This window comes from Chrysochloris asiatica, unplaced genomic scaffold, assembly GCF_000296735.1.
Source record: "Chrysochloris asiatica unplaced genomic scaffold, ChrAsi1.0 scaffold00004, whole genome shotgun sequence".
NCBI classification, from domain to species: Eukaryota; Metazoa; Chordata; class Mammalia; order Afrosoricida; family Chrysochloridae; genus Chrysochloris; species Chrysochloris asiatica.
This window is the reverse complement of record NW_006408522.1, coordinates 22,668,472-22,695,417: the sequence shown is the minus strand read 5'-3', so window position 1 is coordinate 22,695,417 and position 26,946 is coordinate 22,668,472. Positions and strand designations below refer to the sequence as shown.

Here is a 26,946-nt window from a genome sequence, read left to right as displayed (position 1 = left end):
TTTTAAAAATAAAAACTGGCTCCTGCCTTGAGTAAATCTGAGAAGTGTGCAAATGTGTTAGTAATTAATTTCCATATATCTGCCTTGTAGAAAATACAGATATGCTACCTTTCCACGTTAGGCAGAGAACAGATACAGAGCATGCATTTTCTATGCACCATTGACTACTAAGTTGAATAGAATCTGATTTAGGTACAGGGTTAATATTGTAATATTTAATTTTTGGCCTTTCAATTAGAAATGAAAGTCAAAGGAAAAACCTTTGAAATTATCTGATTTTTTAAAATTTGTTACCTGCAGTGAGAAAAATTGTTTGACTTCCTTGGGGAAAGTGCTGAATATTCAATACCCAAAGAAGGGAATGTAATATTGTGTCTTCAATGCTACTGCCCTCTCTAACCTGGTCCTTGACAGTGGAGTGACCTGTTACTTAGAACTGGGAGTCCCTTTTACCTTATCATTTTATTTCTCTTACATATACATAGGAAGAGATAAGATGAGAAGGCACTACCGAAGCTGAACAGAAACGGCCTCTAACCATGCAATTCCTCACACCATACCCTATCCAGTCGTGCACATGTTAAATTAGTTATGCTGCTGCTTTGTGCCATCAAGTCAGTTGTAACTCATAGCAGCCCTGTATAGGGTTTCCAAGGTTGTAAATCTTTACAGGAGCAGAAAGCCTCATCTTTCTCCTGCTGAGTGGTTAGTGGATTCGAACTGCTGACCTTGTGGTTAGTAGCCCAACATGTAACCCACTGTGCTATCAGGGTTTCTTTTAATTTGGTGTAGATTTATCTAAAAATATATAATTGTTTGGTATATATAGGGATTATAACTAAAACAGCTCCATAAATTGAAAGCTGTTGATGGGGGTTTCATATGTATGTATCGATTTTAAATGGAGTTACATAATTCAAACAGTTTTTTAAAAAATACTTCAAAATATCTGGTCTTTGTATTTGATGTCCTGGCTGTAAGATGTACAAATAGTTATCTGGAAATTCTCTTGCAGGTAATTTAGTCCATCTTAAAAGACCTGTAAAAGGTTCTTTCTCAGTATTGCCCTTAGTCTCATTGATTTCCAGAAGCTTAGATATTTTTAGAACCTCTCAGTCTGGGGCCTTGGAAAGTCTTTCAAATGGGCGCTTACTCTGTTACTCGTCTTCCTTCTTCTAACTTGAGACAGCTAGAATTATATGCTTCAACAAAGACTACTTCTATGATACCTGAGTTTCTGAATGCGGCATTGCTGGGCTTGAAGTGCTTGAGTCACCAACCTTTGTCCATGTATTAGAGACCATTTACCTTTAATTGATCAGATTATTAAATGAGAGGTAAATTCACATAGGTGCTGTTTTCTGTTGTTGAAGGAGTGTGGGAATAGTGTAATGACTAAATTTTGTAAACATGCACAAACAGGCATAAATAATGCAGCTTTAGTAGGTGCTTTCATTTTCAGAAAATATAAATATTTTAACTTTTTAGTTTTTGCATGTCTTGTCATGTAGAAACTTCAGGTCTTAATTATCTATATCAGTAAAAGTTTTTACACTTTTGGGTTGATCATAAAATTCATTTTTTAAATAATAATTTTACATTTCTAAAATTTTATTTTAGTTGGTAAAATTTGCATTTCTGAATGTCTAGGAGATCTTCTATATTAAAGTAGAAGGATCAACTTATTACAAACCTATATATTACTGTCTTTATTGATGCTATTATGAGTAGTTTAATAATACTGTTTTGTTTCTTTTCCTTGAATAGACTCTGGAACTTCTTTACAGAATTACTAATGCACAGAATATAACAGTTATTGTTCAGAAAATGCTTGAATATTTACATCAGAGCAAAGAAGAGTATATCATCGTCAATTTGGTTGGCAAAATTGCTGAGCTGGCTGAAAAATATCTTTTGTTGTGATCGTAGGTCATAAAATAAGTTTAGTTGTACAGTGATTTTAGAAACATTGGTGCAGATATGGTCATCTGAAAATTAAGTTCAGAAACCCAGCAATAGCTTTCATTCCTTACAATCAAGTTTCTCTAGTCCATGAATAGGAATTTAAACACATTTCTTAGGGGATGACTTTTTTCCTGATTTTTATCTTTCAGTTGGTCAGTCTTACGAGCAGGAAGTTAAAAGAATCTATATCTAGTTGCTCTTCCAGATTCTCTGGGGCTTGGGGTTTACTTTTACTCAGTTTCCTTTCTCTTGTGTTTTATTTTATTGGAATACTAAAATGTATCCTTCCCACAATTGTTTATGCTGGAAATTGTCACAGTAAAGCCATTGGGATTCACTCACATGTTACTTCACATTTGTTTTCAAATGTCAGAAGAAATTTACTAGGTTATAAGGACATGCCTTTCTTTTAAAAGTATTTCTATTTAAATATAAGAGAAAAAGGAGTGAATAATATTAAATAATCTTAGAAATTGTGTAAATGTAGTTGCATCCTAGTCAGTGCTATAGCTTTGGCCAATATAATCATGAAATTTTAGAACTGAAGAGGAACAGATTAGAAAAGAGACTAAACAACTGTTCAGCTAGACATATCACAGCATGTGGCCTCTTGAAAGTGTGTATAAGTCTCCATTGTTTACTTTCCCTTAGTTAACTAGTTCATTTTTTTCAGTGATTTCATATTTATTAGATGCTTATTATGTGCAAGTCACAGTGACAGGTTAGGTGACATGAATTCAGTTTATTAAGTTCAATGAAATAAGCACTTAATGTATTTATATGAAATGGGGGCATATGTGTATGAAATGGGGGCAAAGATGCTTATCAGGATGAATTGGGATTTTTAAAATGGTTGCTTTACAAGGGATCATTTTACTAACTGTTATTTGGAAGTGTGCTTATTCTTGACACTGGACACATATGCTCCTGATAACGCATGGTTTATTCAGACAATGAATGCTGTATTTTCAGTGGGAGGAGACGTAATGCAACCAGATATCCCCAATAACTTTCTGAGACTGCTGGCAGAAGGTTAGTAAACATTTGCGTTCTGTAAGGTTTTTAAATGAAATGTTTTTATTGTAGAGTATTTAGAGAATTTAGTGAAAACTAAAATGGTATAAATTTCTTTGTAGGTTTTGATGATGAAACAGAAGATCAACAATTAAGACTTTATGCAGTTCAGTCTTATCTTAACTTATTAGATGTGGAAAATGCATTCTATCCACAGAGATTTCTTCAGGTTATGAGCTGGGTGAGCAAAGAACATTGAACCATGAATTTTTATAGAAACCGAATATTAGCATAATATATTTTCTTCCATTCTGAAATCATTCACTGATAATCAGTTAACTCCTTCAACTGTGAGTTTCCTTTCCCAGTGTCTGCCTTCACTATTCTGTTCTTCACTTAACTATTTATTTATCCATTCTCTTACTCTACCATGTCACTTGTGTGGACTTTTAAATATAGGTTTTTGTGTAGATACCTGTGTTTATAGTACATGTGTTATATTTTCTGTATGAATCATATAGGTATCTGTGTTGTATTAATTTTTATAGCTGTGTAACAGTTACCAAAAATTAATGGTTCAAAACAACACACATTTATTATCTCACAGTTTCTGTGGGTCAAGAGTCAAGGTATGGCTCAGAAGTTTCACAAGGCTACAGTAAACATGATAGAGCTCTGGTAGCATAGTGGTTACGAGTTGGGATGCTAACCTCAAGGTCAGCAGTTCAAAACTACCAGCTGTTCTGCGGGAGAAAGGTGAGGCTTTCTGCTCCCATAAAGATTTATAGCCTTGGAAACCCTGTACAGGGTCGCTATGAATTGGAACCGACTTGACGGCACATAACGACAACGACAGTAAAGGTGATGGCTGGAACTACTATCTCATTTGAACCCTGACTGGTGAAGGATCCACTTCTAGACTCATGTGGTTGCTAGCAGAACGTAATCCCTTGTGTTTGTAGTAAGAGGGTTTCACTTATGTGCTGGCTGTCAGCTTTAGGCTTCCCTCAACTCTTAAAGGCTTCCCTCGGTGTCTTGCCACATGGGCAAGGGAGGGTCTTTACAAGACAAAGGTCACAATTTCATGTAATATAGTCATACATAATTGGGTATATTCCCACTGTTGTTGTTAGATGCCATTGAGTCGGTACCAACTCATAGCAGCCCTGTGCACAGCAGAATGAAACACTGCCCAGTCCTGCGCCAGCCTCATAATCATTGCTACATTTGAGCTCATTGCTGCTGCCGGTGTGCCAATCCGTCTCGCTGGGGTCTCCTCTTTGTCTCTGACCCCACTTTACCAAACATGATATCCTTCTCCAGGAACTGGTCCCTCCTGATAATATGTTTGAAGTATGAGAGATGAATTCTGGCCTTTCTGGCTTCCAAGGAACATTCTGGCTGTACTTCTTCCAACACAGATTTGTTTGTTCCTTTGGCAGTCCATGGTATTTTTAATAGTCTCCTCCAATACCATAACTCAAATGTGTTAATTCTTCTACGGTCTTCCTTATTCACTGTGTAACTTTCACATGCATATGAGGTTATTGAAAATACCATGGCTTGGGTCAGGCACACCTTAGTCCTTAAACTGACGTCTTTGCTCTTGAATGCTTTTAAAGAAGTCTTGTACAGCAGATTTGCCTATTGCAATGCATAGTTTAATTTCTTGACTACTGCTTTCATGAAGGAGCTCTGGTAGAGTAGTGGTTACAAATTGGGTTGCGAACCTTAAGGTCAGCAGTTTGAAACTACCAGCTGCTCCATGGGAGAAAGATGAGGCTTTCTGATCCCATAAAGATTTACAGCCTCGGAAACCCTGTACAGGGTTGCTATGAGTCAAGACCAACTTCACGGCACATAACCACCACCGCCCCCACTGCTTCCATGAATATTGATGGTTGATCAGAGCACAATGAAGTCTTTGACAGTGTCACTCTTTTTTCCCTTTATCATGATGGTATTATTGCTCCATTGGTTAGGATTTTTTTTTTTTTTTACATTGAGATGCAGCCTATGCTGAAGGCTGTGTACAATTAAGTGTTCTGAAATCCTCATTCTCTACAATGTTGTCCATAGCTTGTCTGATCCACACAGTTGAAAGCCTTTGCGTAGTCAGTGAAGCACAGGTAAACATATTTCTGGTATTTATTGCTTTCAGCCAAGATCCATTTGACATTAGCAGTGATATGCCTCTATGGATATCCAGTGTTCCATGCCCTCATATGTATCCAGCTTGAACCTGTGGTAGTTTCCTGTCCATGTACTATTGTAGCTGTTTTTGAATTATCTTTAGCATAATTTTACTTGCATGTGATATTAATGTTGTTGTCCAAGAATTTCTACGTTCTTTTGGGTTACCACTCTTAGGAATGGGCACAAACATGGATCTCTTCCAATCAGTTGGCCAGGTAGCTATCTTCCAAATTTCTTGGCATAGATGAATGAGTACCTCCAGTGCTTCATCAGTTTGTTGTAAGATTTCAGTTTGTATTAGAACAATTCCTGGGGTCTTGCATTTGCAATTACTGCAGTGCACATTGGACTTCTTCCTTCAGTGCCGTTGACTCTTGATCATGTGTTACCTCTTGAAATGGTTGAACATCGGCTATTTCTTTTCAGTACAGTGACTCTGTGTATTTCTTCCATCTTCTTTTGAAGCTTTCTGTATCATTAAGTATTTTGCCCAGAGAATCCTTCAGTATTTCAAGTTGAGGCTTGAATTTTTTCTCAGTTCTTTCAGCTTGGTGAATGTTGAGCTTGTTCTTCCCTTTTGGTTTTCTCCAGGTCTTTGCACATTTTATTATAGTATTTGACTTTGTCTTCTTGAGCTCTTTTACAAAACTCCTCATCTCTTTTATTTGTTTTAGCATCTCTACCCCAGATAGCAAGTTTCAGAGTCTCTTCTGACATTCATTTTGGTGTTACCCTGCTTCCTTATCTGCTTAGTGACCTTTTGCTTTCTTCCTATTTGATGTTCTTGGTGTCATCCCAGAACTCTTCTGGTTTTTGATTATTAGTGCTGAGTGCATCAAATCTGTTCTTAAGAGGATTTCTAAATTCAGGTGTGATATGCATAAGGTCATAATTTGGCTCTCATGGACTTGTTTTAATTTCCTTTAGCTTCAGCCTGAACTTGCATATGAGCAATTGATGGTCTCTTCTACAGTCTGCCCCTGGCCTTGTTTTAACTGATGATATGGAGCTTTTCTACCATCTCTTTCAAGAGATGTAGCCAGTTTGATTTCTGTGTATTTCATATGGTGAATTCTATGTGTATAATCATCCTTTATATTGTTTAAAAAAGATATTTGCAGTAAAGAAGTCATTCATCTTGCAGAATTCTATCATGCAATCTCTAACATCATTTCTATTACCAAGATCATATTTTCTGGCTTTTTTTCCCCCAAACTTGGCATTCCAATCACTAGTGTATTTTCAATACATCTTGGATTGCATGTTTGATCAATTTCAGACTGAAGAAGTTGGTAGAACTCTTCAGTTTCATCATCATTGGCATTAGTGGTTGATGTATATATGAATCATAGTTGTATTAACTGGTCTTCCTTGTAGGTGTATGGATATTATCCTATCACAGACAGCATTATATTTTAAGATAGATCTTGAAGTGTTCTTTTTGATGATGAATGTGATACCATTTCTCTTCAATTCATTGTCATTCCTAGCATAGTAAACAATGTGACTGTCAGATTAAAAAATGGCCAAATTCCAGTCTATTTCAGCTCATTAATGCCTAGGACATCAATATTTATGTGTGCTATTTCATTTTTGACAGCTTCCAACTTTCCTAGATTCCTATTTCATATACCATGCTCCAGTTATTAATGGATGTTTGTAGTTGTTTCTCTTCATTCTGAGTTGTATCCTATCAGCAAATGAAAGGTTCTGAAAGCATTACTCCATTTGTGTCATCACTCTGCTTTGAGGAGGCAGCTCTTCCCTAGTAGTATTTTGAATGCCTTCCAACCCTAGAGGCTCATCTTCTGGCACTATATCTGACAATATTCTGTTGCTTTTCCTAATATTTCAGTATTCAACATTCTGTTGCTGACTGCTATTCATAAATTTTTCAGTGGCAAAACATTTGTGGACACCTTTACTTTTTCCAAGTGTGTCTTAGTCTGGAAGCTCAGCTGAAACTTGTCCACCAGTGGTGACCCTCCTTGCATTCAAAATGCTGTTAACATTGCTTCCAGCATTACAGCAACACAAAAGCCACCACAGTGTGACAAAATGACAGATTAAGTGGTAGCAATCCTACCATTGACATCCTAAATCAGAATCTTTGAGGATAGAGTTTAGAATTGTGTTTTGTTACGAAGCATCTCAGGTGCTTCTTATGGATACTAGCATGTGAAAAACACTTGTTTCAATGCTTTTTGGAAAATAACCTAATGTAGAAGTGCTAGTAAAAACCAGCTAACCAGCTTTGTAAATTCAGAAGACTAAGATGTGGAGGGACTAAGATATGGGAAACCTTTTTGTATTGACCTTTAATTCTTAGTGTAATTTTGAACCTAGAATGTATATTTACATTTCTATCTAAAAATTATTTTACCATCTGAGTATGTTTGTTGTTTTTGTTAAGTGCCGTTGAATCGATTCTGACCTATAGTGACCAGGTGTTTCCAAGGAGCAGCTGGCCATCTTGTTTACTCTAGATTAAATTCACTCTATGAGTAAATGCTTTGTATAATTTGCTGCAAAATTTGATAATTATGTGTATATATATATATACACACACATATATATATATCTTTTGTTTTTTTCTCATAGGTGTTGGGAGAATATGCCTACCTTTTGGATAAGGAAACACCTGAGGAAGTTATAGCCAAGCTTTACAAGTTACTTATGAATAGTGCCATTTCTTCAGAGACAAGAGCATGGTTAATTGCTGCTGTGACCAAGTTGATGCCCCAAGCACATTCATCTACCATAGTTGAGACATTAATCCAGGAATTCACTGTATCTTTAGATACATGTATGAGACAGCATGCATTTGAATTGAAACATTTGCGTGAGAATGTAGAACTTATGAAAAATGTGCTTCCAGTTGATAAGAGTTGTGAAGGCATGGTGGTAAGGAAAGCATCTGTTTTCTTTTGAACATTGTATTGTCTTTAAATATAAATATATTTGTGTTATATCAGGAATATACCAAAATATAGTGTATCTGTAGCATCTAGGATTAAGGTTAGAGTTTTTCTCATGTTAGCCTGGGAGCTTATTTTAGAGTTTCCATTTGGTACTGATCCTAAGTAGTTCTTTTCTCAAGAACTATTATAAAGTAATTTATATTCTGTGACAATCTCTTTTAATATGTAATAATTCAGAAATTGTTTTTTATGTCTTCTGAACTTTTATAAGGCAATTTATATTTCCTTTTTTCTCTATTTTGAGAATGGAAAACAATGTTTCCCATTTTATCTGTCTACTGTGGAAATTCTTATACCACTTACCTAGCCGTCCACTCTTCCTTCTCCTGCTTTCAGCCACCTGCCCTGTATCCCAGAGTACTCAGTTACTGCTCTTCATCTTCATTCATACCATTCCCAATCTCAGATTGATGTGAATTAGAAAATTTCCAGTCAGAAACCAGATTTGTTCAAATTGTTATGTGCTAAATGTCACATAGTAAGAAATAAAAATTACTGTTTATTGTTTGTCCTATAACTGAGAAAAAGAGGTAAGGATAAACAGTATTTGTACTAATCCTGAGTCATATTTTCATGGCTTATATTCATTTTGAATATTCATTTATTCATTCATTCTTTCAGTAGCTCTATAAAGGCAGAGACCTTGTTTTTACTTTTGGTAGGTATTCAAGATGTTTGTTTAAATTATGAATGAATCTGCTATGCATAATATTAAACTAATAAGTCAGTGCACTCTTCCTTGTCCTTGATAAAGTTGACATAGTTCACCTCTTTAAGAATCTTGCTGAAATCAAACCATTGTAAATCCAGAATATTAAGCTGTCACTTAAATGATTGAAGATAACCTGATGTTCTAAATTATCTTAGCTGTTTGCATATGTGAAGGTAAGTTAAAAAGTATGGTTACAAAACCATGGAAAATGTTATTAAATTAAAATATAAAAATGTGAAGCTATTGTTTCTCAAAAATAATATTCCAGAACACTTAACTGGGTTCATGTGGAACCTGCACTTAGACTAAGAGGCAGTCATTCAAAAAGAACAAGAGGTCACTGAATGGTGTAAAATCAGGAAAGGTGTGCTTCAACATTGTATTCTTTCACCATATTTATTCAGTATGTATGCTGAGCAAATAATCTGAAAAGCTGGATTATATGAAAAAAACGTGGCATCAGGATTAGAGGAAGACTTGTTAACAACCTACAATACGCAGATGATAAAACCTTTCTTGCTGAAAGCAAAGAGAACTTAAAATACTGATGAAGATCAAAGACCACAGCCTTCCATATGGGTTGCACCTCAATGTAAAGGAAACGAAAGTCCTCATCTCTGGACCAGTAAATTGTTGTTTTTGTTAAGTGATGTCGAGTACGTTCACAGCTCATAGCGAGCTTGTGTAGGGTTTCCAAAGGACAGCTGGTGGGTTTGAACTACCAACCTTGTGTTTAGCAGCCTAATGCTTATCCTATAGTGCCCTATGACCAATAAATAACATCATGATAAGTGGAGAAAAGATTGAAGTTATCAAAGACTTCATTTTGCTTGGGTCCACTATCAACTTATAGAAGTGGCCGTCTAGAAATCTAGCGACATATTGCATTAGGTAAATCTGTTGCACAAGACCTTTTGAAAGAGCAAATATGTCAGTTTTTTACTAAGGTGCACCGGACCCAAGGCATGGTTATTTTTAACTGTCTCACATGCTTGTGAAAGTTAGACAATGGATAATGAGACCGTATTTGAATTATGGTGTTGGAGGAAAATAGTGAAAGAACCATACACTGCTTTTGTTGCTGTTAAGTGCCATCAGGTCGTTTCCAACCTAGAGCACTTATACAGTTCCAACCCGTGTAAGGTTTCTGAGGAGCAGTTGGTGAGCTTCAACCACCGACCTTGGGGTTCAGCGCATTAACCTGCAGCACCACACCAGGACTGCTAGAAGAATAAACAAAGCTGCGCTGCTGGAAGAACAGCAGATAGTTTAGAACATCAAGTTATCTTCAATCAAAATGGACTGCTAGAAGAGTAAAGAAATCTGTATTGGAAGAAGTATAACCAGACTGCTCCTTAGAAGCCAGAATAGTGAGACTCTGTCTCTCATACTGCAGACATATTATCAGAAGGAACTGGTGTCTGGAGAGGGACATCATGGTAAATAGAAGGTCAGCGAAATAGAGGAACACCCCCAAGGACACGATTGGCACAGCAGCAATGAGCTGAAGCATAACAATTGTGAGGATGATGGCACCTAACAACAACAACAGTTGTTTCTCAGCATATTCTCCATTAAGGCCTATATGCTTCAAAGGTGATATTTCTATCTCATTAACCCTGCCCTGAAGAATTCTGTGCATTTCAGTTTACACCATGTGAAAACAGCATCCTTGAGGACCTCATATCATGTTCCTCTTCATTCTTTGAATTTGGAGAACTTACAAAATTCTGAAGGGACAAGATTAGTGCTGTAGGATGAATAAGGTAAGGTTCTCAAAACAATTCTTGTAGGACAGCCTTAATTACCCTAAAAAATTGAGTAGGTGCAGTGTGGCGATGGAAAACAATTCTTTGGCACAACTTTCCTGACCTTTTTCTCACCAGTGAAGTTTTCAGTTTTCTTAAAATGTCTTTCTAATAAGCTCACATGTTCACCTTACCTTGATAGTAAACTCTGTCAAGATCATCACTTTGGAATCCCAAAATGCAGCTGCTGTAACCTTCGGACCTCTCTGACTTGAGTTGAATGGGTCCAGCATATAACCTCAGAAGCCACTGTTTTGATTGGCTTTTTTTTTTTTTTTTAAGCCACCTTAAGAGACGTAAGACAAGTATATTACTGAGAGAACTTGTCTGCAGCCAACAACTGATCACAGAGACATATATAAATTCCGTTTGTATAGGATGAACCTGTGCATGTATGAACTGGAACTCTAGTAGCTGTACTTTTTTGCTTACTCTCATACTCTTCTGTGTCTGTCTCTCCTAGTAGGCTACAAGTGTGCTGAGGGTAGGAATTTTGTCTTTTTTTGTCCCCATCTTAGCACCTAACATAATGCCCTAATGTAATGGATGCTTATTAAAATGTTCTGCCACGTGGTTCAATTAATAACAACAGAAAAAGACTTAACATTGTTAGATTCTTAGCTGGTTAATTTGACTAAAGATGGTTTAAAAAGCTTCAGAGTTGGTCAGCACTTTTAGAATGGAAAGTTCTGTGTTTCATTTATTTTATATAGTCTAAAATATATAGGTGCAGGTAATCTTTTTTTTTTTTTTCCAGAAACTGTTTTTTTTAATTCCTAATTTTTGTTTCATACAGGTAGATGCTTCCTTATCTTTTCTGGATGGTTTTGTGGCTGAAGAACTCAATCATGGGGCAGCACCGTATAAACCTCACCACCAGCGCCAGGAAGAAAAGCTTGCTCAGGAAAAGGGTACATTTTTTTGGGGGGGGTGAAAAAATATAATACATTTGCCAGTTTAACATTCTCCATGAGTATAATGTAGTAGTATCAATTAACGTTAGTCATGTGTTACCATCAGCAATATGAAAAGGGTAGTTTTTCATGGTTTGTAATAAGCTAGAGTGAGAACATGCTGTTTTGTGTAATTGATATTATAATGATTTAAGTAAGTAAATAGGAGTTCTGGTGTGGCTTTGTGGGATATGCACTGGACTACAAAGTCAGAAGTTCAAACCTACCAGCTGCTTCTTGGAAACCGTAGATAGGGTTGCTATGAGTTGGAACCGACTCAGTGGCACTTAGCAATAACAACAAAGTAAGTAAATAATGATATTGAACCTTTTAAATTTAATCCTTTAAATCTATTTGTAATTTTTTTTTTTTTTCCCTCTGACTAGATAGAGGTAAAAAAGTTAGCCTAGAGATATTTCAAAGTCATATGTGTAGACAGACTCAGTAGATTAGATAGATAGATAGATAGATAGATAGATAGATAGATAGATAGATAGATAGAGCTAGATGATAGCCATCCTGGAATTTCAAAAGAACTTGAAGTTGGAATGATCATGTTTGTTCACTGTTTTTAAGGTTTACGATGTTTTAGAAGAAATGTTGGTTATTCTGGACTAATGACTTTCATTTTTATCCTGAACAGTCTGTCTCTTTTTTTCTTTTTTAATTTTTTATTGTGAATTGAGTGAAGGTTTACAAAGCAGATCATCAGTTTTATAATCAATAAGTCATATACTTTGCTTCATTTCAATATTGCAGTCCCCTTCATGTACCATCAGTTAACAGTATTTACCTCTTTACTATTTTATTACTATTTATTGCATTCTACTAGTTTAACTATTTTCATTTCTGTTGTATTAATGTGTACTATGTCTTTCTGATTCACCTCTTTTTTTTATTTTGATGTGCAGGTGTACTATTTTTCTTTGAGGTTACTCTGCAATTTATTAATTTTTCCATGATTAAAGCAGTCTGTTTCATCTTGAAATCTACTTGACTTCCTTACCATTTGGAAGTTTTCTATCTATACTATTCCCCTCTATTTGCTTTGTAGTTGATTTCATAGTACATTGATATCTCTGGTTGCCTGTTTTTAGTCTTTTAGGTTTGTTTTACTTAAAATTTTTCTGTATATGGGTTGAGTTGTCATGTTGTTGTTGGTTCTCAGTCCAGAGAACACCTTTAGCATTTTTTGTAGAGTTGGTCTGGTCATTAATTCCTTTAATTTCTATTGATTTAAAATGTCCTAGTTTTGCTATTAAAGAGCTCTGCTAGCATGATGGTTACAAGCCAGGCTGCTAACTTCAAGGTCTGCAGTTTGAAACAACCAGCCTTTCCACAGGAGGAAGACAAGGCTTTCTGCTCCTGTAAAGATTTACAGCCTCGGAAACCGTATACAGGGTTGCTACGAGTCGGAACCAACTCCATGGCACACCACGATCACCACCACCACCACCATCACCACCAATTTCACTGTTATATTTGAGGGACAGAGTTTTGTATATGTCAAAACCTTCGTGACTGCCTGGCTTCTGCTGATAAATCAGAGTTTAGTCTTATTGATTCTCCTTTGTAGGTAACCTTTTGTTTTTCCTGAACTGCTTTCAAGTTTCTTTCCTTGTATTTGATTATGGAAAGTATGATCCTGATATGTGATGGTGATTTTCTCTCTCTTTTTTTTTTTTTTATGTTAGGGAATCTTCCAACAACTGTTCAACAATTTTTTCTGTGCTTTTTACTTTCTTTTCTTGTTCTAGAATTCCAGTCATCCGTAAATTGTTCTTCTTCATGGTGTCCCACATAACTCCTTTAGGCTTTCTTCTGATTTTTTCCTGATTGTTCTTCTAGCATACTATTATTCAGAGTTTTATCTCCAAGTTCATTAATTTGAACTTACATTGGTTCAAACTTCTCCTTTGCCTTTTTAATGTATTGTCCATATATGAGATCTTCATATTAATTTTCTGGGTTTCTATTCGCAGGTTTTATGATGTTTTAAAGTTTGCATTTATTTTACATGTTTGTTCTTGTAGATTTTGTGAATTCTTCTAAAGTTTTTTCTGTGTTCTCCTTGCTTTCGTTGATCTTTCCTGTCAGTCCATTGAAGGTACCACAATATCATTCTTTTGGATTCCTTTTCAGTTCTGTTACCTTTTTTCCCTCGGAAATCTTAGTGATTAGTTTGAACCATTCTTTCTTGTTCTGTCAAGTGAGCTAAAATTGTCTGTTGTCACCAGGACATTGTTGGGTTGTCTTATTTGTAAAAACACACAGTGCAGTTGTTGGATACAGAAGGAAGAATTCTGTGCAGTTCAAGAAGGCCATGAGGTGGTAGAAGGGATATGACAGCAGAGTTCCTGGCCTGAGATGGACTTCCTATTGGCTTTGGTTTTATCTGTGTTCAGGCCACTCAGTCCAGAAGTAGTTTGTCAGGGCCCTTGATGGAGGAGATGGTTTCAGTGTCTGTTAGGACCACAGAGAGGCTGGGAGCTCCGTGACTGGTTAAATACTGGTCTGGTGACTCTGCAGGTTCTGTAGGTCTGAAACCAAGGACCAAGATATACCGCAGCAGTGCAGCAAGCCCCCAGCTTACACTGTTGTGTCTCCGGACTCCCAGAGAGCAGGGTCTGCACTGTGGGTGGATGAGGATGGCTGCTGGCCATACCATTGATTGTAGGGGAGGGTGGGGAAAAAGAAGAAATCATAACTTTCCTGTCGCCCCCATGAGTCTCTGCTGTGCCAGGTCTCCTTCCACCGCCAAAGCTGCTCACAAGATGGTTGAGCTGTATCTGTCCAGCCATTCCCCAGTCAGCTTCCCTCTGTCGCCACAAGCACGCTGTCCACCTCTGTGAGCCTTCTTAAGTTCAGGGTGACAGAATTTCCATCTCTGTTGGTTTGATTTTGTCTCACATCTCTTTGTTGTAGAGGTCCGGGTTGTGTGTTTGCCTAGTCTGCCATCATGCTGGCAGTCTTTATTTATCATTTAAGGATTTACTGAGTACTTACCATTGTCCATGTTCTATGCTAGGCATGGTCCCTAGGTGGTAGAAATGGTTAATGTACTTAGCTGCTAACTGAAAAGCTGGCCATTTCAGTCCACCCAGCCCCCAAGGATGGACTTGTCCAGTTGTTCCGGGTGTTGCAGGACCTCAGTAAGGCCCACAGAGCCAGCCCAATGGCCACTCCGCCCTTGGAGCACTGAAGCCACCTGGAGCTGCAGACGTGAGCTCAGCACACCCTTGCCAAGCCCCTGCCAGGTGTTGGGAGACCCCAGTCCCCTTGGTGGGGTGCTGAGCCCAGGGGAGCATCCTAAGTGGACGGGGAGAGGAGGTCCAGAAGTCCAGAACAGGCTAGGCCCTGGTCTGCTAGCACTGACCACTATCTCTTGGGCTGGCTGCTCCCTGCGGTCCTTGAATCTTGCCATTGGAGCCTCCTATCCTGCCTCAGACAGGCCCCACATAAACCCCCCCAGGAGTCCAGGCAGAGGCTTTGGGGCTAGGTGGGGAGGGAACACACTCCCCTCATGGCCACTACCTGTGCCCCTGGGTGGGGGCCCATGGTGCCCAAGGGCTACAACAAACCTGTTGTAATTGAAAAAAAAAAAAAAAAAAAGACCTGACAATCTCCCTCTGAATGTTCAATCAGCCGTTGAAACCTTTTGCAATACTGTTCTGCTCTCACAGACATGGGTCACCATGAGTCAGAATAGATTTGATGGCAGCTGATTGTTTTTTTCCTGGAGCTAGGCATACAGTTATGACTACAACTACAAGGTTGATCTTAAAATTAAACCAAAAAGTTATAAATGCTTATAATAAGCTTGGTACTATCTTTTTGCTAAAACATTTACTCTTTTAAGGCTTTTGGTATATTTCAAGAATACCTAATGACCTAGAAGATGCAATTCTCTTTCAAAGGATTAAATTTCCTTTCCATTGACTCCTTGGATGTTGATAGAATGTCATGGAGACAAAAGTTGACTTGTTTTGAATGAACAGTTGTGTTATCTGTAGCCACACTGTATATAAAGGCCTATGACATGGAGGGAAAACTCTTCTGGAGTTCCGCAATGGAGAAAAGTGGTCTAGTTGTTATGTTTCAGATGTCTTGAGGCCATCTGCTACCATTACTGAGAGTTAGGGCTGTGGGAGTGGGAGGTAGCAGAGTGCCGGAGCCCTGGCACTACCTGTTTTCTTTCTTAAAATAAGTTAAGTAGCTGACATAAATATAATAGGTAGTCCTGGAATTCCCCAAACTGAATTCTTTTGCCAAGTACATTTTGTTCTATAAAATCAACATCAGAAACAGGGTTAAGCTTTCAAATTAGGCTTTCCTCTTTTCTTCCCAAATCTATTTTTCTAAAATTATATTCAGCAAAAGTAAGATTTTTATGGCCTTAGAATGCCTATTATATTATGAGAAAGGAAGTTGGCTTTGAGACTACTTAATAAGTACTTGTGGGTAAATTATAAAATAAACTTTGAAAATGGGACTGGCTCTAACATAGAATAAAAAGTTGAAGAAAAATTGCCCTACCCCCACCCCCAAATGGGATAAATTCTGAAACCCTTCAAGTATCTGTTCTGGTACTGATCTTGCTTGAGAATTTTATGAATCATTTACGAGAATGGTAATTAAATAGTTTTATAAACTATTCTTCACTGCCTTGGGTAGAAAAATGACAAGTGGGTAAAGATAAACTTAAGGAAAATATTTAAAATTAATAAGAATTGACAAAAATAGGTGTCATGGAAGGGGACAGCCTTTATTGTGGCATAAAGCACCAGACTTCAAGGTTGGTTTGAACCATAAGGTTGGCGGTTCGAACTCACCAACCCTTGCTTGGAGACCCTATAAAGAGTCATTATGAGTCAGAACTCAACAGCATTTGACAACAACAAAGCATTTGGGAATCAGTGTGGTGGAGTATTAAAACAGGCGATCCTGTTTGTACCAGAATAGAGCTGTGTTCCACTGGTTTTCAATGACAGATTTTTTGCAAATAGATCAGACCTTCTGAAGTCCTTCTGGATGAACTTAAACCTTCAACCTTTCAGTTAGCGGTTAAGTACAGGGAGATGCTCACTGAAGAGCTAAAGCCTAAACTTCATATTAAATTCAGAGGACTGCTATCCAAGGGTGTTGTGATCTTGCATAGCAATATACATCTGCACAGCAATATACATCTGCACATCTCTGCCCACACTGTTGACACTCTGCAAAAACTTCCTTTTGGGGTGTTAAAGCATCTTCCCTGTAGTCCTCATCTTGCTCCATTGAACTTTATCTGTTTGGTCGTCTGAAAGAAACCCTTCAAGGGCAGATTCACCTCTGATGATTAAAATATTAAAACATATTTTAATAGGGGAATATGAAAGCTTGTTGACACATGGATTCCATACTAGTGCTAAGCTGTTTTTATTACTGCAGCTGTATATTTTTAAATCAGTTGTGAGTTTTCCTACTCTGGTCTTCTCTTTCAACATTACTTTAGCTATTTGAGGCTTCTTGTCAATCCATATAAAGTTGAGGATTTGTTTCTCTATTTCTGTAAACAAGGCTATTGGAATTTTTTTGGAATACCATGGACTCTGTAGCTCACTTTGATTAGTATTGACTTAATGATATTAAGCCTTCCCTTCCATGAACATGGACTTTCTTTACATTTATTTAAGTTTTCTTTAATCTCTTTCTTCAGTTTCATAGTTTTCATTGTGTAAATCCTTCCTGTTACTAGTTTTATTCTAGATATTTTATTATCTTAGATGCTATTGCAAATGGAATTGCTTCCCTAATTTCCATTTCAGATTTCTTATTGCTCCTGTATAGAAATGCACCTGATTTTTGTTTGTTAATCTTATACCCTGCAACTTTGTTAAATTCTTCTATTAACTCTAGAAGCTTTCTTGTGTATTCTGGGATTTTTTTATACATAGGACCACATCATCTACAAATAGAGAAAATTTTAATTTATTTTCCAAGGTGGATGTCTATTTCTTTTTCTTCTCTTGTTGCTCTGGTTAGGATTTCTAATACAATATTAACTAGAAGAATTGAGATAAGGCAGCTTTGTCTTATTTCTGACTTTAAGAAGAAAACTCTGTCTTCCTTATTCTCTTTTCCACCCCCTTATCCCCACCTCCATATGTACATGAAATCTTGCATATCTAATTTACTTCCCCCAGTCTCTTACCCTTCCAGTCATTGATTACTGCTTGATGTTGGGAGAGTAGTTAACTAAAATTAAATAATAGGATTTAAACTTCATTCTCATCCAGGCTTCCTTTAGACAGTCTTTGTCTCAGAATTGTAGTTTTATCTATCTGCTCTTAGATGCAATTCCCTCCTTCCCCTCCCCCCCCTGCCCAAAAAAAAAAGCTTTTATTGTGAATTGAGTGATAATTTACTTGGCAGAATATCGGTTTTGGACTCAACCAACCCTTTTTTTGTTGTATTGTAATAATTACAATCCTTTCCATGAACCATTGGTTAACAGTATTTGCCTCTATTCCCTCTTTTTTTTTTATGTACACAAAAACATGCAGGAATATATAATTATTTAAACAACCAAAGGACACTTTTTGTAAGCCTGCCTCCTGCCCGCCAGCACATGAGACTTTCCATGAGACTTGAGTCTTTGCTGCTCTATTTCGCCATGCCATCACCTCTGCTGCAGTCTCTGGTGTTGCTGCTTCTCTGGTTAGGCATTTCATTTTGTTGTCTAGTCTTTTCCTCTTTACTTTCAAATTCTGTACCTCAAATTTCAAACTTCTGCTGTTTGGCCTAACCTCTTTAATTGTGCATTTATTGAGCTATATACTGTTCTCACTTTGTTAGTGCAGAAGCTGTATGACTACCGCAGATGCTATTAAACAGAGGCCAATATTGTGTTGTTGCTAAGTTGTTTTTGACCCATAGCAGCCCTGTATAGGGTTTCCAAGGAGTGACTGGTGAGCTTGAACCACTGACCTTATGGTTCAAACCGACTTTGCAGTCCAGAAAATTACATGATGAGAAGCTTAGAATGAGGTAAAATTCCAGCTGGAAAGAACCTAGAAACACATAGACAAATGTTTTCCACATTTGATTATGAATATGAGAGCTTTTCAAAATGATGCTGGGTTTTTGTTTGTTTTTTTTACCCCATCAAATATAATATAATTAATACTTGAGAGGACAATTCTGAAGCTAGTGTCTGATTTTCTCTAATCTTGGGTAAGTTTGTGACTATCTCTATAAAATGAGGGTTATACAAGTTCACATATATACAAGGGGTCTTCCAAAAGTTTATGAAAAAATGTGGAGCTCCTTCGTATTTTACAAGATACTTCTTATGAGTTATAAGGTCATTTGTATTATAATATGTTGTTGTTGTTGTTAGGTGCCATCGAGTCAGTACTCATAGTCAATACCGATGATAAAACGAGACACAGCCCGATCCTGGGCCAACCTCACTACTGTTGCCATGCTTGAGTCCATCGATGCTGCCACTTGGCCAGTCCATCTCGTTGGGGATCTTCCTCTTTTTCTGTAACCCTCCACCTTACCAAACATGATAGCCTTGTCCAGCGACTTGTCCCTCCTGACAATATGTCCAAAGTATGAGAGAGACACAGTTTGGCCATGTTGGCCTCCAAGGAGCACTCTGGCTGCATTTCTTTCAACACAGATCTATTGGTTCTTTTGGCAGCCCATGCCACTTTCAATATTCTCCTCCAACACCGTAAATCAAAAGCATCAATTCTTCTACAGTCTTCCTTATTCACTGTCCAGCTTTTGCATGCATATGAAGTTGTTGAAAATACCATGATTTGGGTCAGATAGAATTTGAGTTCTACAGATTCAGAGGAATCTGAACCTGAGTAAACTTTGTTCTTTGTCAGTAGGACAACTTTACATTGTTGTTGTTAAGTGCTGTGGAGTTGGTTATGACTCATAGTGACCCTGTATAGGGTTTCTAAGGAGCAGCTGGTGTGAACCACTGACGTTGTGGTTAGCAGTCCAATGCTGTAGCAGTACACCAGGACTCCAGATTTTACCTTCGGGTTTCATTACTCCACTCAGAACAAGAATGTGCATGAGAATGTTTTCTTAAGCAAAAACATGGTCATCTCTTCATTTGTAGCTCACCAAACATTTTTTTCGTGAGAGCAGCAGCTTTTTATTTTTATTTATTTATTTTTAAAGTTTTTATTGTGAATTATGTGATAGTTTACATGGGTACATGGGAGAACATTAGTTTTACATTCATCCTATCATATATTGTTTCATTGCCATGGTTATAATCCCCTCCATGCATCACCAATCAATGAAAGGGTACATTCTACCAGCCTGCTTCCGCCCCCCTCCCTATTCCCTGCTGGTCGTCAGCACATAGTCCCTCTCCCTCCCGAGAGCAGCAGCTTTTTAGCAGCCATGGTTGTCAGTTCTCTTTCCTAGTTGAATCCTTTTGTAGTTTCTCAAGGAGATAAACTAAAGCTTGGTTTTGGTCTCCTAGTAGTATGAAGGGGAGCACTGTGGCTCTATACGGCAAGTATGAAGAGCCCTGGTGTGGCACTGTAGAATAAGCTCTGGACTGGTAACTGTAAGATTGGCAGTTCAAACCCAGTAGCCACTCTCAGAAACCCTCTACAGGATCGTTGTGAATTAAGTCAACTTGACAACACAACAGCAGTAGTAGTGTGAAGATTTTGTAGTAGGCATTCAGTAAATGCTGTTGTTAGTGCTGTCAAGTCAGTTCCGACTCATAACCACCCTATCTATATAGGGTTTCCAACAAGCAGCTGGTAAGTTTGAACCACCGACCTTGGGGTTCAAACTTATCTTGAGGTCAAGTGCTACGGCAGACACTACACTATAGCTACTTTATTTTTGTTCTTATTTTATAGTAAGTCGCTGGGTAACAAAATCCAATTTATAACAACTGGTGTGGCACTGTGAGATAAAGCACTGGACCACAAGGTTGGTGTGAACCACAAGATTGGTGGTTCAAACTTGCCAGCTGCTCTTTGGTAACCCTGTACAGGGTTGCTCTGAGTCGGAACGGACTTGACAGCGCTTATCAACAAATTGTGCCATTTAATATTATGTAGATTTACTTTTGCTTTGTAATGACTGAACCAACTCTTGCAATAAATTCATCATCCCAATCACATTGACTTGCTGCACATGCAGCTTTTAAATCACTGAAAAGGCTTCAAACCCCTAGGGGATGCCTGTAGTATTAATATTTGATTACATTCTTTCCAAACTCCCTTCCAGTTTAAAATTGTCATTGGATGCCAGTCTAAAAGGAACTTTGATCAGTTTTTGCTCCCCCTCCCTAATTTTTGCTTTGCTTTAAATATGAACTTCTGTTTTTGTTTTAAAATTCTAGTTCTCAATTTTGAACCATATGGACTCTCCTTTTCTTCATCTGGTTTCACTGGACGACAGTCTCCTGCTGGCATTTCTCTTGGTTCAGATACATCTGGGAATAGTGCTGAGACGGGCCTGAAAGAGTAAGTTGTTTTCTTACTAAGACTGAGAATATGGGAGTGCTTGAATGTCTTTGACATTCCATTTGCCTTCTGCTTTGTAGCATCATCATTTGCTTATTTTAGGGTGAATTCCAAGAATTTTATTGTTTCAGTGGTCTTCAAATATTTTTCAAAGTAAAAGGCACATTTGTGACAATGTTTTTTAGTATAATGGCTTACTGGGGTCTTTGAAAACGAAATCCTCTGTGGGCCAGTTGGTTCATTTGTTTTCTATTTGCTGCTGTTAAGGTGTTGATAATGTGCAGTGTCCCTGTGTTTTAAGAGCTTAATTTCCAAGACCACATTGAATGTGTGCAAGCTTTAGACACAGTACTATTAAACAACTTTTACACCCAGTATATCAGTCTACATTCCTCATAATGTAGTTCCATGTCTTCTGACAAATAACTTATAACCCTCGCAGTGGAAGCTCAACAGATGAAGAAATGAGCCTGAAATACTGACATTACCTGAGGACTCAGAATGCCTTTAGAGTCTCTCCCCTACTACCTTGAAAATGGTTGATATATTTGTCTAAATACATTATATGTAGCTAAGTTTTCATCTTCTGAAGGTAAAATTTGATTTGGGAAATATAATTACATTACTTTTAGGAACATAATTAAATTTTTTAATAAGATAATTTATGCAAAATGCCTAGGACAACCCAGTACATAGTAAGTGATAAATGGTTGTTGTTGTTGTTGATAAATGCCATTGAGTTGATTCCAACTCATAGTGTCCCGTATCGGGTTTCTGAGGAGCAGCTGGTGGGTTTGAACAACTGATCTTGTGGTTAGTAGTTCACTGCTCATCCTACAGTGCCACACTATTATTAGTAATAATTCTCATTACTGTCATTATCATTTTTCAAAAGTTAAACTTACCAAATAAAATGAGTGATTTATCTGGATAATTTAGTCAAAATCCTCATGTAAATTAAGAAAAATTACTTTCTTGTGTCTGAAGAAGTTTCTTTTAAAAGAGTTAAAAAATGTTTTAAGTAAGGTAGCATTGTTGAGATAAAAGGTATAAATTCCCAAAGATGACAGCTTTGAAAGATGACATTTGTATTTGAGATACTGTGTATTTAAGTCAGTCACTTTATATTATGTTCATCCCTTTATTTGTTCGTCTTCTAATGAGATTACCTTAAGAAGAATTTATCAGAATGATACAAATAGTATTAGGAATATAGAATGATATGCTGAATGAAATGATCTATATTCAGAAAAACTTTACAGTTCTTTTTTTTTGTGCTTTACTGACACCTTTATTTTCTTTCCCAGGAATTTAATTTTTATATTTTGAACATTGGATCAGATATGATTTATGGGCATATGATGGTGGAGGTGATAAGGATTAAGTCCTAAACAGGGAACAGAGAGGCCAGGGAAGGAGGGACAGAAATCTTCCAGACCTAATGAGGAACTTACATAGTCCCTTTTCCTACATAACAGGTGACAGCATCTGAGTTTTTAGTGCTGAATTAGTATATGAGGACCTGGTAGAACCCTGTAAGTCTCTCTCTCACACACACGCACGTGTTTACTACCTTCAGGGGAATGACATTTGGCAAAGTTGGAAATTGCTACAGCTGAGTTTAGGTATACTGCTAATATTTTGAAAGTTCCTTGGTTAGAATTTATATCCATGTTTGAATGGTCTGATTAAAAACAGTACAAAGGTACAGCATATAAAATCATGTATTATATAACAGTGTTGTAAAATCCTGACAAAGATGATTCATGTTTAAAAAATATGCTTTCTGTCATAAGGAGACATACATTATTTGTGTGTCAAACGGCCTTATGTTGCTTTCTTATGTATCTCCCAGCTTTATTAGACAAACTTAAGGAGTCTTGGTGGTGCTGTGGAATAAACACTGTACTTTTAAGCTCAAGGTCAACAGTTTAGATGAGGCTTTCTGTTCCTGTAAAGATTTACAGCCTCAGAAATCTCACACATGGTCACTATAAATTAGAATTTGTTTTTTCCTAGACAGATTTACATATTTTTTAACTGAAAAAATATATACTGGAATAGGCATAAAAATCTTTAAAATAGCTTTAGAATCCTTTTAGGCTTCTTTTTCCATCTTTCTCATTTTGCCTATTGTGGGTTGGGTTCCCTGAGTAGCATGTTTTGAGATGGAATTTAACATGCACAGTATTAAGAAGTGCCCTTGAGATCAACACATGAAGAAAGAAGAAAAGGAAGCAGGTTTGGGCAGAGGGAGAAGTCAAGAATGTAATACAATTCTGCCAGTAGCCTCTCCTGACCCCATGGGGAGCTTTGGAACTAAAATGACTGTTTAGAGTTGACCCAGTCCTCAGTTGGCCCAAGATAGTGGCCAGGACTTTAGGTTTCTGTTGATCCGGTGTAGGCTTCTCTGGGAAAAAGCTTGGTCTATGCAGCTCGCGTAGTTTTTGAGAGAACTGAGATCAAGTCTATCTGCTGGTAGCACTTCCTGCAACTGGATTAAGATTAACAGTAATTCATTGATGGGGGATCTCAGTAGACTATCATACTGTTCACCACCCCTGCCTTTTTTGTTGTTGTTGTTGTTAGGCTAGTGCTTGAATTATTTATTTAATAAAGCTTGAGGATTTGCTTGCCCCACTCCTTGAAAAAAGTAGTTAAATGGGATGATTTTGGTTAAAATGGGTACAGAGAGATTTATATCCTGTTGAAGATCAAAGAGCAACAGCCTTCGGTTTGGATTGCATCTCAATGTAAAGAAAACAAAAATCCTTACCACTGGTCCAGTAAACAATATTCTTATCAATGGAGAAAAGATTGAAGTTGTCAAGGACTTCATTCTTCTGGGATCATCTGTCAACACTTACGGAAGCTGCAGTCAAGAAATCAAACGAGTATTGCATTAGGCAAATGTGTTGCACAAGACCTTTTTAAAGTGTTGAAGAGCAAAGATGTCAGCTTGAGGACTAAGGTGGGCCTGACCCAAGCCATGGTATTTTCATATGCATGCACAAGCTGGACAGTGAATAAGGAAGACTGTTGAAGAATCGATGCTTTTGAGTTATGGTGTTGGAGGAGAATATTGAAAGTGCCATGGGCTGCCAAAAGAACCAACAGATCTGTGTTGAAGAAGTGCAGCCAGAGTGCTCCTTGGAGGCCAGGATGGCCAAAATTCATCTCTCATACTTCGGACATGCTGTCAGGAGGGACCAGTCTCTGGAGAAGGATATCATGTTTGGTAAGGTGGAGGGTCAGAGAAAAAGAGGAAGACTCCCAGTGAGATGGATTGGCAAAGTGGCAGCAGCAATGGACTCAAGTGTGGCAACAATAGTGAGGTTGGCCCAGGATCAGGCAGTGTTTTGTTCTGCTGTACATAAGGTTGCTATGTTGTTGTTGTTGTCAGGTGCCATCGAGTTGGAACCGATTCATAGCGGCCCCAAGTAGTCTCTTGCATACTTAGTTGCATTAATTCTTCACTCATCAAGGTTGCCATGAGTCAATACCAACTCGGTGGCACCTAACAACAAATGCACATTAGGACTTGCTGCTTTTGAGCATCCTAAAGAAGCTGGGGGTCATTTTAGTGGTTCCCATGTGTGGCGCTGTAGGATAATTGCTTGACCATAAGGTCGATTTGAATTGCAAGGTTGGTGGTTCAAACTTACCAGTCACTCCTCAGAAACCCTATACAGGGTCACTGTGGGTTGGAACCTCCTCAACGGCACATAACAAAACCAACAAACGACTGTTTTTAGATTTGCTCATGGCAAGGATAGCCATTTTTCTTCTAGGAAATTTATTAGTTAGCTAACAGATTTTTGTTTTTTATTTTACCTTTTTAACTTAAAAAAAAAAAGAAGAAGAAGAAGAAGGACAGGATGCTTTTGTGGTTTTCGAAAGAAGGGAAAGAATGCAGGTATTTGTACAGGAACACTCAGCAGTAAAAATCATTTAGGAAGAATGGATCAGGTTCCTGTGAAGCATTCTTAATGTTTAGATTTTTCCTAGTGTCTTGCATACTTAGTTGCATTAATTCTTCACTCATCGTGAATCATAAGTACCTATTTTTTGGTTTTGGTATACTAAAGAAAATTGAATTGGTTATGATCCCAATTCAACAAATTAGACAGAAATAATTCTCAGTGCAAATATTTCTGACTCTTCATTGTAGAGTCATTTACTGTCTACCTATCTTGTAGCACACATTTAAGAAATGGTGTTTTAGACCTGAGAAGTGCCAAGGCCATGTGGTTCTTATATGAAAACAATATAAGAGGCAGTCTTTTACTATTTCATCTGGTTGTATTCGTCACTACAGATTCACTGCTGTAACTTTGAGAAAAACAGTAAACGCAGCTGTATTCTAAATTTGGCCTTGGACATTTTGCCTAGTAAAAGCTTTGCCATAGGCTTCCTGAGCTGGACACCTGATTCTCAATCACTGTGTTAAGTTTTCTTTAACTTAGGCATTAAAAAGTCCTAACCCTTATGTGTTTCCCTAAACTCTTATTTACTTGCTTCTTTTATAGACCAAACCTCATTTCATTTTTTATAAAAGTGTGTTTATAGTAGTTGAAAAAATATGTAGCTAGTGTTAACATTAAAAATCTTTAGGATTAAAAGTAATTTTACACATAGGAATTCACTTGATTAATTTTTGCTTTCAACAAGATTTTCTTTAGTGATTTTTATCTTGGTTTATTGCTGTCATCGGGTGATGAAGGTAAGATTTCTGATCTTTAACCTATCAGAATTAAAGAGAAGGTGTTTTTGAAGAGTGATTGGGGGAAAAGAACTGATTTACAATAGTTCTGTTTTTGTATAAATTATTCAAGCAGTTAAGTGAAAATGAAATGATTTGAAATTTTACTAAGTCTAGAGTTCTCCTGCTTTTAATTCTTTGGCTGGAGGGTGCATGAAAGCGCAGGTTCATTATAACTACAATAAAATCTAGAGATCCAGGTTTTGCTTCTGGCATGTAGAGTATAATATGAAAGCTGTTTCTAAAAGACAATGATGTACCTTGAAAAATGCTTGGGAAAATCAAATTTAATTTGATTTTATTAATAATCTCCTCAGGACAAATAGCCTGAAGCTGGAAGGTATAAAGAAATTGTGGGGGAAAGAGGGCTATCTTCCCAAGAAGGAAAACACAGCCACTGATGAAGTTGAAGCTCAGCCTATTTCTCAAGACAGTGTAATCATGGAGAATGTAGATCAGATTATAACAAAAAGGGATCAGCCTCCAGCTCTTACACAATCCAAAGAGGAGAAAGCAAAGCAGCTGCTGGCATCATCATTATTTGTTGGGCTAGGTTCTGAAAGTACAATCAATTTGGTAAGTAGCCATTTATATTCATTTACGTTTCTGTGTGGTACTTTTTCTATACAAAAGAAAACTGTCTCTATAAAAGCCTCTGGCTCTCATCTATACCAGGGACCCTGGTAGCATAATGGTTAAGTATTCAGATGCTGACCCAAAACTCAGCGGTTCAAACCAACCAACTTCTCCGTGGAAGAAAAAACCTGTCAATCTGTTCCTTGTAAAGACTTCAACCTCGGAAACCTTGTGGGGCAGCTCTGCTCTGTCTTGTGGGGTTGCTGTGAGTCAGAATTGACCCTGTAGCATACAACAACAACAACAACATTTATGCAAATGGTGGGAAATGAATTTCCCCAGATTCTAAGCCACCACTACCCCACCTGTATTCTTTTTTTTTTTTTTTTTTTTTTAAATTAAATGTTTTTATTTTGGATTGAGTGAAAGTTTACAGGGCACATCATCAGCTTCACATTCAACCATTCATATAGCTTGTT

The 26,946-nt window shown here is 37.4% G+C and overlaps 1 protein-coding gene across 1 annotated transcript in view; it reads left to right on the top strand.

Annotated features, from left to right (window-relative positions):
• Positions 1–26,946, top strand: part of AP4E1 (adaptor-related protein complex 4, epsilon 1 subunit) — a 94,334-nt gene that overhangs the window by 57,082 nt on the left and 10,306 nt on the right. The window contains exons 11-17 of the mRNA XM_006831651.1: positions 1,768–1,907; positions 2,885–2,997; positions 3,102–3,220; positions 7,777–8,079; positions 11,473–11,587; positions 21,006–21,129; positions 26,209–26,467. Of these exons, the coding sequence (XP_006831714.1) occupies positions 1,768–1,907; positions 2,885–2,997; positions 3,102–3,220; positions 7,777–8,079; positions 11,473–11,587; positions 21,006–21,129; positions 26,209–26,467 (1,173 nt within the window). The remainder of the gene's footprint in view (positions 1–1,767; positions 1,908–2,884; positions 2,998–3,101; positions 3,221–7,776; positions 8,080–11,472; positions 11,588–21,005; positions 21,130–26,208; positions 26,468–26,946) is intronic.